Raw genomic sequence first — 12,596 nt, 5'->3', positions numbered from 1 at the left:
GTATGTGTTTTGTTAAAACATTTGATAAACCGATGCCTGATTTTGAGTACGTTTATGAAAAATTGCAAATTACAACAGAGTATTGGAAATTTTTTTGGATGTAGGGATTCCTGCATGGGTGTTATGAAATTAACCGTTTTGCTACTCGCTTACAATGAAATGCGATGATGACAAACTCACACATCTCATTGTAGATTTTTTTTTTACAGCAACACAGATTTTGGGAAACCAGGACCTGCCAGATCATCAATCTGAATATGACGATTCATTGCATATTGAACAGCCAATGCCCAATGCAACAGAGCAGGAGTGGAGTTGCCAAGGTCAATTGCTCTATAATACCGATAGACCGGAATCTGAGAGAGTTTTGAACACATTCACAGACGATGATCAGCAGGCCTCTATGTCTTATAGTAGTAGCAATTATGAGGAAGTGCGTTATCACCAGCATCCAATTTATGATTACTATGAAAAGGTTGCTACCACTAGTGGAACCTGTAGCACTGATAGCAGCATAGAGTTCAGATGCAAGTGCTGTGGTGACACTAAGAAGACCATCATTAAGGTGAAAGGCTCAACCACGAGTAATCTCCTCAGGCATATTGAGCGTGCCCATCATTCAAAGTATATCATATTTCAAAAGGCCCACAAAGCCTACCACGCAGCAAAACTGAAAGCAAGCCTAGCTCAGATGGGATCGCAACCGAAGCAAAAATTGATGGCAGTTTTTGTAAATAAGAAAAAAATTAAACCGAAAGAGAAAGAGGAGTTGGATGACGCACTTGCTTTAATGATAGCACAAGACTTGCAGCCTTTGTCAGTGGTAGAAAATGAAGGGTTTCGGGCTTTTGTGAGAAAGCTGAATTGCAATTACGATATCCCTTCAAGGAAGAGTTTGACATACTCCATCCTCCCAAAAATGCAGAGGTATGTCAAACGCGAAGCGTTTTTCGAATTGGGAAAAGCAAATCATGTTGCACTCACCTTTGATCTGTGGACCTTACCATCCAATGATGCCTACTTGGCACTGACCGGGCATGTTCTTCAACAACCCACATGTGTTAGGAAACAGTTCTGTTTAGGAGTGAGGCCTTTACCCGAACAACATACTTCAGAGACTCTAGTAGAACAGATTTCATTAATTCTGCAGGATTTTAGTCTTCCCATGGATCAAATCAGTTCTATCACAACAGATAATGGTGCAGTTGCTGTAAAGGCAGTCAATCTCCTTGGCCTTTCAGAAAAACATATTCGATGTATGGGACACTGTTTTCATATCATTGTGACAGAAGCAATAAAAGATGTAAGGTGTGTGGACTACATTTTTGATAAGTGCCGTTCTATCAGTAAATATTTTAGAAACATTCCTGCATCTAGCCATTTACTTAAATACATGCAAACCCGAAATAAACTGCCTGAGACCAAGCTAAAAGTAGATGTGAGCACTAGGTGGAACAGCATGTACGATATGGGAAGAAGAGTTTTAGAGCAGGAAATTGCCATCAATGATGCCCTTGAAGCAGCAGCACAATTAAGCGAAAGCCATGCACCGAATATTCCGCAGGCAGTGACAGCAAATGAAGCCAGTATCCTAAAAGGCACTTTGGGAATTTTGGAGCCTTTTTTAATTGCCACAGAAAAACTATCAGGACAGGCATATCCAACATTGTCCATGGTGATACCAATAATTACTGAACTGCAGGCATCACTTGTTGCTTTGATGGAACAGCACACACTAACTGAAAGCACAGAAGGTGAACATAATGGTGAAAAGGGGACTCAAAGCCAAGACGGAGGCACACAAGGTACTCAAGAAACTATTCAGAGCAATCACAATTCCATTATCAGATTGCTGTGTCAGACTGTTAAGGAGCTCACTCACGTTAGATTCAAAAACATTGAAAACCATTGTATTTTGGGTAAGGCAACTATTTTGGATCCTAGATTCAAAACCTATGGTTTCCAAGAACAGTATGCGGCAGATAAACAGGTAAGGCAATTAGATTTTGAACTTGAGCAGCTTTCGCCCAAAGCATTATCAATGACAGACAACTCTGAGTGTGGCCCTCCTCCACCAAAAAGAAAACCTGAAAGCGAATTCTGGAAGGTACTTTCTAAAAGGAAAGCTGAATCTGAAAAAGCAAAAAAGTCGACTGCATCGGAATTATATGTGTACCTTGCCGAAGAAATAGAAGATTTCTCAATTGATGTCTTCTCCTGGTGGGGAAGGAACTCATTAAAATTTCCCCTCCTTTCGCAATTGGCATTTAAATACTTGTGTGGTACTGCAACCTCTATTCCTAGTGGACAGCTGTTTACGAAGGCTGGTGACAATGTTACTAGTAGACGGGCTTGTTTAAAACCTAGTCACATTGAAATGCTGACCATGATAAAAACCAGTTCTGGACAGTGGCACTGAAAAGCAACTTATAATATTTAATATGTCCTTTCAAATTAACATATAGAAGGCCATTTATTAAGACAAACTTCCAGAACCCAACACTAGTGGCACCCTGGTCCACTCCAGCTTTATGAAATTAAAACTTCTATACAGGCCTCCCTGACTATTAATAGACAAGCACCACAAAGATCTAAAATTCTGCCATCCACATCAGTTCTGTATCGTTACTGAAACCCCCCCGGCTTCCAGTCAGAATCCAGATAAAGTGTACGACCCTACTGAACTACAAGCAAGTACTGAGTCAACACGTCCCTAATTCTTGTAAAATAAAATGAATCCAAACCACTGGGATTTTCGATCACAGCCATGTACAGAGATGGTGGCAGAAAACTCTCTATGCAAGTTCTTTCTCTGAGGGATTGACAATAACTCCATCAAGCCAACCAACTGCATAGCCTTTTCTGTCCCTCTGCAGTGGGTCCGGTCAGTAGCCCACATCCTGCCAACACCAAAAACAATACCCGCTGTCATAAGTGTACTTTTAGCCAATACAACCCATGTTGAGTGCTTCACCATTCCTCCCTTACTGTAACATTGGGGCCTTCTGTGGGAATTATTTAGTACGCTCCTGGGAATGTTCATGTTTGTAATGTGTACTATTCAAATCATGTAAACAAATTACATTTTCCACATTACAAGAACTACTTCCTGGCCTGCAAGTATCATCGAGATGATCTATATTATGTTTTGTTTTTTTAAGAAATTGAAATTAACTATGTTTATTTAACCATTACAAGACATGCACTAACTAGTACTGATTTTTCTCTCATCTCGATGGGTCATCCACTCATTCTAGTGTCTCTGCAGACTCCACTGTTCTACAAAGATTGGAGTGTGTGTAAACCTAGTACAGTATACAAATGTATTGTATGGGAAATGGCACAGTGGGTTGTTCAGGCAGCATTGAGAGACACAAGATCATTAGTAATGTAAACAAGGAAACTGTGTTGAGGGACTTTTCAGTAAGAGGAGCAGAAGTTGGCAATTAAAAAACCCTTTTTTAATTGGTATTTGGGATTGTAACACTAATGTACCTATTGCCTTCTCAGATTTTTTTAATTTATGGGTTCTGGTAATTTAAATGTATTTACTCTGTTTCAAGATGCATTTTTTATGCTACTCATGCAGGATAAGTGAGTTCTACGCTCTTTCAGTCACTGAGCCATTCAGGTATTTCCACGAAGGCAACAACTGAGCCACAAATGTATTTCCACAAAAGCAGACTCAATCGTCTTTCCCCAAATGTTGATACTGAGTTCCACTAAAATCAAGATAGTTCTCTTCCGTTCCTTTTCCCATTGTTCCCCTGCTTCTGGAGAACTGGAATGTTACAAACTTGATGTCAAGTAGACACATATTATTTTACGTACACAACAACAACGACATTGAATAGTCTGCTCAACTATTTGGCATCTTTGGTGTGGATTCTCCTGTGTCTTCTGCTAGGGTGCTACCAAGTACTTCCATTACTGGGTGAACAGCTGGTTGCCTTGCTGTTTTGAGGATTGGGTTGAAGTTGTATGCCCTTATACCCGTGATAATGCCACCAAAAGTAACAGTGTCTGTGGCATATCAAACTGCTATGCCAATTTGTAAAAGCTGCTCTTTGCGCTGCTCCACGCACCTTTTGTAAGCACTAATTCTGTATTACATTTCTAGAAAATCTCAGTCTTTTGCCAGTTTGTTATGCACAGCCTTTTTGCTTGAAGTTTTGTTTGGTATTATGTAGTCTTCACCTCCTAGTGGCTCTTATGCTTGCTGTCATATACCTGGTACCTACAACAATAAACCCACCATTATCAGAGGCAAAGCAGAGTGGTCTGTTTGCCCTGAACATCTGGTGTATCCATGAGTGTCTTATTGTGCTAATAAAAATGTTTTTGCTTTTAAATAATACATGCATGTTAAGAAAATATATATTTTTTGAAATGTTACTGAATACTGTAATGTATTATAAAGTACCACATTTTTATATTGACGCACGGCTCAAAATAAATTGCTTTTGAATTTTAAAGAGGTCTATTGTATTTTAACATGCTGTGTAACCTTACCAGCAGGTAAATAATGACAATATGGTATTCTCTTGTGTTTTTGTTTTCTTATGTCTAAACGATTTAAACCCAGACATAAAATTTAGCTGAGACTCCTGTTTATTTTTCCCCAGTTGGGACCCAATGTAGTAGAAACGTCAAAAAGGAAAGGTAAGTTCCAGACACACTGGTCTCACTATGAAAGCAGCTGACAATTACATTCCTTGTGAGGCAGTATTAGCTTTTAATTATTTCTCCTGTATTATAAAATTGTAATAAATAAAATTTTACACAATATGTTGCATTTGAACTTTACAAACCATTTCATGTGTGATTTACTTGACATACCACTGAGTAATTCCTCGGTGTGGCTTGGCTTTCCTTGTGAATACTCTGGCTTGTCCATATTTATCATAGTAATTTCATAGCACAAAGCTGACTCTGTTCCACTTAGCATTTACCATTAGTCAGGCTTCACAGTTCGTAGGTCGAGCCTCCAGCAGCATATGCACTCTTCTTGCGAGACATATTGTATACAGTAAAGGACTTAGAGCCTGCCCATTGCTTACCATTTGTTGGCTTTGTTGTCACAATTCTTTGCTGACTCCTAATTGGCCAGCACATGCCGAGTTTCACTTCCATTCCTTTCAGTCGAGTATGGAACAAGCATAGTTTTAACATAGAGAAAGGTAGCTGTGGTGTGAAAGTTGCTGCACTTACCGCATGTACCCCAATGTCAATGTGAGTTTCCACACACTATGCTCCACTGTTAGTGACACTTAGCCACCAAATCAGTGTCTGAAAATGAAGGGAGAGTCCCTACATCAAAATACAATAGGAGAAACTACCCAGGCCGAAAATTAATTCATTTATAAGTGTCCTCAAAATGATCCAATGCCGTAGAATACTGGCATTTGAAAGTATACAAATCAAACAGAATAGTAGTTGGTTCTGTAATTCTCTATTCCAGAAGAAACATAGGCAGCTTACACGTGTTTCATCAAGGACGGCTTTTTCAAGGCTGCAAAATTGACATCAAATAACTAGATTAAGTATGCATGATGTTGTATAAGGAAATTGGTGAATTACAGCCACATGGCTTGCATCCCATAGTGCAAAATCACCATGTAGGAGTCTAAAATAAGCTGCATTCATGTGCAGAAGGTAAATAAAGTGGAAATCACCGAGCCATGTGTTATCAGGAATGCGAATGTCAGAACAGGAGTATCATTCAAGAAAAATCACCTGACCTTCCATACCTATAAATGTTTTAAAACTAGACACCTAGGGGAATTCAGAATGGGGTGACTTGTGGGGCTCGCACCAGGTTCTGCTACCAAGAATCCTTTGAAACCTCATAATGTGGGGCAAAAAAGCACCTTTCCTTCACATTTCAGTGACAGAAAGTTGGAATCTGAGAGGAACCACAAATTTCCTTCCACCCAGCATTCCCGCAAATCTCCCGATAAAAATGGTACCTCATTTGTGTGGGTAGGCCTAGTGCCTGCGACAGGAAATGCCCCAAAACACAATGTGGACACATCACATTTTTTCAAAGAAAACTGACCTGTTTTTTGCAAAGTGCCTACCTGTGGATTTTGGCCTCTAGCTTAGCCATCACCTAGGAAAACCTAGCAAACCTGGACATTTCTGAAGACTAGACACCTAGGGGAACCCAGAATGGGGTAACTTGTGGTGCTCTCACCAGGTTCTGTTATCCAGAATCCATAGCAAATCTCAAACTTCAGCAAACAAAAAAAACACTTTTTCCTTACATTTTGGTGCTGCAAAGTTCTGGAATCTGAGGGGAGCCACAAATTTCCATCTACCCAGCGTTCCCCCCAGGTCTTCCGATAAAAATGATACCTCACTTGTGTAGGTATGCCTAGTGCCCGCAAAAGGAAATGCCCCAAAACACTATGTGGACACATCAAAATTATCAAGTACAAAACTACCTGTTTTGGGGAGGGTGGGGGCTGGGTTTTTGGTACTGGGCTCAGCAGCCATCTAGGGAAACATACCAAACTCAATCATTTCTGAAAACTAGACACCCGAGGGAGTCCAGGGAGGTGTGACTTGTGTGGATCCGCCAGTGTTTTCTTGCCCAGAATCCACAGCAAACTTCAGATTTATCAAAAAAATCAAATTTTTCCCACATTTCTGTGTGGGATCCCAGCACCGGGACAAATTTCCTACCACCCAACGTTCCCATCAGTCTCCCAGTAAAAATGATACCTCACTTCCGTAGGTGGCCAAGTGCCTGAGCCAAAAACATGTCGAAAATGAAGGGGAACCAAAGCGAGTCCAAAAGGGCAGTTTTTAGGCTGAGCAGTGGGGCAGAATTTTTATCGGTATAGTTTCGACAATGCTGGGTGGTAGGAATTTTGTGGATTCCTGCAGATTCCGGAAAGTTCCAATACATAAATGTTGGAAAAATGTGGGATTTCCAGCAAAGGTGGAGGTTTTCAGGGCATTGTGGGTAAGAAAATGGTGTGGGGTGCTTGTGAAGCCCACCACCCTGGACTCACCCAGATGTTTAGTTTTCAGATGTGTGTAGGTCTCGTAGATTTTTTTACATGACAGCGTCCCAAAGTCCAAAAAGTGCAGTCCTCACCATTCCAAGTGGGACGATTTTGAGAGTTAGACAAGTTCTCATGGCTCAAATGTAAAACCAAAACCCAAAATAATCAAATGTCCTCTTGCTTGCCGTGGGATAAGATGTTTTAGTGTGTGGGGGGAGAGCTGAAACACTGGCCATACCCCCACCCTCTTTAAAAAAAAAAAAAAAATCTTCCCTGGTGTCTGGTGGGCTTCCTGCCCCTCTTAGGGCAGATGGTCCTTACAAAAATAGGCCGATCTGCCCCCAAAGCGGGCAGAAATGGCCCAAAATAAATTTGCCCCCCAAGAAAGCGCCCCTTGCTGAAGGGGTCACTCCCCATCTGTAAAAAAAAATAATCCCAGGTGCCTAGTGGTGTCTGCCCCCATTGGGGGCAGATCGGCCTAATAAATATAGGCCGATCTGCCCCCAAGGGGGGCAGATATGGCCTAAAATAAATTTGTCCCCCAGGGGAGCGACCCTTGCCTTAGGGGTCGCTCCCCTTGCGTGAAATAGTCGCAAAAAACAAAATCCCTGGTGTCTATTGGTTTCTGGCAGAAATGGCCTAAAATAAAATTGCCTCTCAGGGGAGCGACTCTTGCCTGCGGGGTCATTCCCCTTACAGGAAATTGACCTAAAAAAACCCTGGTGGCTAGTGGTTTCTGCCCCCCTTGGGGCAGATTGGCCTAATAAAAATAGGCCAATCTGCCCGCAAGGGGGGCAGAAATAGCCTAAAGACAGTTTGCCCCCCCCCAAGGGAGCGACCCTTGCCTAAGGGGTCACTCCCCACGTGTAAAAAATTTAATAAACAAAAAAAAGATCCCTGGCGTCTAGAGGTATCAGCCTAATAAAAATAGGGCAATCTGCCCCCAGGGGGCAGAGAAGGCCTAAAAAAAAAAAAATGCCCCCCCCAGGGGAGCGACTCTTTATTGTTTACACAAAAACAAGAAACTCCCTGGTGCTTAGTGGGCATTTCTGCAGCCTGATCGCTTCACGATCTGGCTGCAGAAATGCTCAGAGAGACTTCAAAGGAAAGGCCTTTCCTTTACTTTGATGCCTCTCACGCCCCAGCCCGTGATCGTAAGACAAATGCTTTTGCATTTCTCTTCCGATCCTCCAGCGTGCTGGGGGAGGCCTCTGATGTGGTCAGCGTGCAATCGCTCGCTGCCATCATCAGACGTCACTGGAGGGGTCGGGGATGGAAGGGGAAGCGATTCCTCTTCCATCCCTGCCCATGGGAGGGGGGTGTGAAGCCCTCGGGTGGAGTGCTAGCGCTTCCCCCGAGATCATATACCTGGGTGACGTGGTTACGTTCCTGGCGCCAGAGCACCACAGCAGCAGATGTAACCACCTCATCCATGGCACCCAGAGGGTAAAACAGCTGCTGGTTTGGGACAAATCCTTATGCAGACAGGGAGGTATGGGGCTACATTCTGATCAATAGACTATCCCCCCTCTCCTTCCTTCTTTCACCTCTGTCTCACCCAACGGTCTGTTCTCCATTTGGTAAGTGTAGGTATTGTATGTTTTACGTAATTACAAACGTGAGCTGGTGAATGAGGCTACATACTATCTCATTTTTATGGGCTTAGTTTCTCTAAAACCCCTACTCTTTTGAATAGTCCCCCATCCCTCCCTGTTTTGCCTCTTTTTTCACTCTCCCTTTCTTTTCTCTTTCACATCTCTTCCCCTCAATTCCTTGTATCTCCATCTTTTTCCCCTTTCACCGCTACTTCAGTGACGAAACTGCATGTGCATACACATACTTTTTGTTTTAAGAGCTCTGATTCTTCTTTTCTCCTTTGTTCAGAATATGACCTTATCAGTTGGGGCCACCCCCACTCTTCTTTTGGGAAACTGATGTCTTGTTAAGGTTCATAGCTACACAGGACCTCTGCTGTCAAGAGTCAAGCGAGTGGGCTCTCATGTTGTGTTGCTATGGGTTGCAGTCTAAACTTTGTTTAATATAGTTAGGTTCAGAATGAAAGAGAATGATTTGACTTTTGTTAAGTGATGCAGCACTGACACTAGCTGTGTCAGACCCAGTGGGGGGCCACAGGGCAAGGAGGGGTTACTGGGAATCTGCAGTGAGGGATGAGGTTGTTTGCCCCTGATGTTCCAGGGTCCACCTTCCAATGACTCTGAAAACCAAGCCAGGTAAAATCCCTTCAGTACTTGATTCTCGGTGGTCGCAATGGTGAGCAGTCACAAACAGGCCGATCTGTGGGCAACAAGGTTGTGCAATGACGTAATTTCTGAGTAACACAGATTAGCTCAGGCCGCCCTTCGGGCTGCACTAGTCTTAAATCACAACCCTGACTTCAGCAATTTTCAGATCTTTTCATCACATTTCCCACCAGGAGCCACTGTTGGAGAGAGACTGTAACCTGCAGGCAGAGGGGTACACAGCTTGCTCTATGTGGTGCCCCTCTTCTGGAAGCCCCACCAGTTCCGCGGTCACTCTGCTCTAGGCTCAACCTTGCCAGTCACTTCTGTAGGGTGATGGAAGGCTCCATTCCCTCTCTCTCTTTTTTTTTATTAACTCTTTTTATTGACTTTTCACTATAACATCATGCACAGATACACGGCATTAATCCACCATGAAGTTACAAAACAAAATATACTTTCAAATGTGTCTTTCAATATAGGCATGTCAAATAGGTTCGCAGGCAATGCAAGTGAAACTTTTAGGCTGTTGCACCTGTACACCAGCTGCTTGTGAATAGTTCCACCACTTATCCTAGATTTTACTTTGTGTTTTTTAGAACACCCTAGAACTCTGCAAACAACTTTCTCTGTTGTGCAGTAGTCCATCTCTCTCAACCATTCCCTGTTAGGGGGCAGTAGATAAGAGCCGGTACTTTAAAATATCTCACTGTCAAGGGTTAGACCTAAGCCAAAGCTACATGCAAGTAGACTGTGTGTACCCCCTATTTTTACAGGGTGGAAGACATCTACCCTGCCATGAAGTTGGCCCCCACAGAAATATGTCAAAGTGTCCTGGTGTAATTTACAGACACCAGGACACATTCAGCAGAGCCTGCAAGTTGTCTGCTTTCCTTTCAAGTAGCAACATGCAGGCAGGAGGGTGGTTATCAGATTACAGCTGTGCCCTTAACAAAGGCCAAAGTAAAGGGGCCTTTGGTCTCCTTTTGTTAGAGTATTCTGGCGGGGAGCCTCACCTAAATACAAATGCAATGGAAGAGAAACAAAGGCTCACAGCTTGTTATGACTTCTTAGGTACTTAGGAGAAGCATGCTTTTGACTTGTGCAGTCCCTGTATATAAGAGATATGCATGCACTGTAAGAATGTCAGATGTGTTGGTGTCTCAGTATTTACACAAATAATAATGTAAATACTACTATTTCGTTTTTTTTATTTTAAAGGGCTGTAGCGCTGCTCATCCGTGTCCAGAGTGCCAGAGCACTTTACATCATACATACACATTATACATTGACAATAAATCATATAAATGTGTAAATCAGTGTACAGGATGTGTTATGTAAGACAGTGATGGTTACAAGGTGTAGGAGCCACATGTCCTTTATAGCTCATTGTGCGTATTAGAAGGATTATAATCTATGAACTGCAAATAACAAAAATATATGTATTAAAATCAGTAATCCACTTACCTTGCTACATAAAATAAAAATCTGTATGTTAAATGATGTGCTTTGCAGAAAACACATTAACCCTCTATGCTACTTTGATTCAAAACTGGGACTAGACAAAACACAGATCTCTCTAGTAAATACATTAGTCACCAGAGTTGTCTTACCATTATTATTATTATCTGGGATTTTATTGGCACACAAGGATCTCTGCAGCAAGTGCTTTAACCCCATTAGATATTATAAAATGCAGATTTTGCAACCAATTAAGAAGAAAAGATTTACTGCCACATTTCTCCTTACTGCCAATTTCTTTGTGGCAGTGTTTTAAAAAATAAATGTATAACTTCAGGCCCAGATTTTGAGATAGGGTTGAGTCACTTTTTGGCACAACCTCGATGTAAAATCCCATTTGTTAAATATTGTAATGTGCTCAAATGCACTCATGATAAATAATATACTTATGATGTTAAGCATACGTTTCAGGTCTTAAAATCTGAATTCACTTCTTGTGATGTCACTCTGTGAGGTCATGGGCTGTGATGCCACTCCCTGTGATTCCATGTGCGGTCACACATGGTGATGTCATGCGCCATGATGTCACTTGCATACTGCCTACATTGGTCAGCCACCCTCCCCCGCTTTTTTTTTATTTTTTTAGTTCTTGTGCCATGCCTATGTCTCTGTGCACACCCTAGATAATTGTTACACCAGGACCAAAATCAAAAAGTAGGGTACAAGATACACACATTTAGGCACTGAGGGCTGGGAAAAAAATCTGTACACCACGCAGTGAACATGTCCTTCCCAACAAGCAGCTAGTTGTTTTTGCAAAATGCAATGTAGCATATCCAGGTGTGGGTAGTTGCAGTGGTCTTCTTTGTACATAGTCTCACTTTTGCTCTAACACACTCTTTTGCGTGTGCAACTTAAAAAAAAAAATAACTGTAGGGATGGCTTGATATGGATGCTGCGTTCTGCGTAGAACCCGGGGTGGAATTCCTGGTGGGGGGGCCCCAATGATGGCAGTTGCTGCCGGGACGTGTCCGCTGAAGAGACTAAACTTACCTGCTGTCACTGTTGTTCCAGTCAGAATCCAGATAAAGTGTACGACCCTACTGAACTACAAGCAAGTACTGAGTCAACACACCCCTAATTCTCGTAAAATAAAATGAATCCAAACCACTGGGATTTTCGATCACAGCCATGTACAGAGATGGTGGCAGAAAACTCTCTATGCAAGTTCTTTCTCTGAGGGATTGACAATAACTCCATCAAGCCAACCAACTGCATAGCCTTTTCTGTCCCTCTTCAGTGAGTCCAGTCAGTAGCCCACATCCTGCCAACACCAAAAACAACACCCGCTGTCATAAGTGTACTTTTAGCCAATACAACCCATGTTGAGTGCTTCACCATTCCTCTCTTACTGTAACCTTGGGGCCTTCTGTGGGCATTATTTAGTATGCTCCTGGGAATGTTCATGTTTTTAGTGTGTACTATTCAAATCATGTAAACAAAATACATTTTCCACATTACAAGAACTATTTCCTGGCCTGCAAGTATCATCGAGATGATCTATATATATATATTTTTTTTTTTTAAGAAATGGAAATTAACTATGTTTATTTAACCATTACAAGACATGCACTAACTAGTAGTGATTTTTTTCTCATCTCAATGGGTCATCCACTCATTCTAGTGTCTCTGCAGACTCCACTGTTCTACAAAGATTGGAGTGTGTGTAAACCTAGTACAGTACACAAATGTATTTTATGGGAAATACCACAGTGGGTTGCTCAGGCAGCATTGAGAGAGAAAAGATCATTAGTAATGTAAACAAGGAAACTGTGTTGAGGGACTTTTCAGTAAGAGGAGCAGAAGTTGGCAATTAAGAAAC

At 42.0% G+C, this 12,596-nt stretch overlaps 1 protein-coding gene across 2 annotated transcripts in view; it reads left to right on the top strand.

Annotated features, from left to right (window-relative positions):
- The window catches only part of LOC138259595 (E3 SUMO-protein ligase ZBED1-like), a 108,633-nt gene extending 104,158 nt beyond the window's left edge, over positions 1 to 4,475 (top strand). For both annotated transcript variants that reach the window (XM_069207428.1, XM_069207429.1), the window contains exon 4: positions 210 to 4,475. In XM_069207428.1, the coding sequence (XP_069063529.1) occupies positions 210 to 2,419 (2,210 nt within the window). In that variant the 3' untranslated portion in view covers positions 2,420 to 4,475. The remainder of the gene's footprint in view (positions 1 to 209) is intronic.
- Positions 4,476 to 12,596: the final 8,121 nt, after the last annotated feature.

This window comes from Pleurodeles waltl, chromosome 9 (genome assembly GCF_031143425.1).
Source record: "Pleurodeles waltl isolate 20211129_DDA chromosome 9, aPleWal1.hap1.20221129, whole genome shotgun sequence".
Taxonomy (NCBI): Eukaryota; Metazoa; Chordata; class Amphibia; order Caudata; family Salamandridae; genus Pleurodeles; species Pleurodeles waltl.
This window is presented reverse-complemented; position numbering and strand designations above follow the sequence as displayed.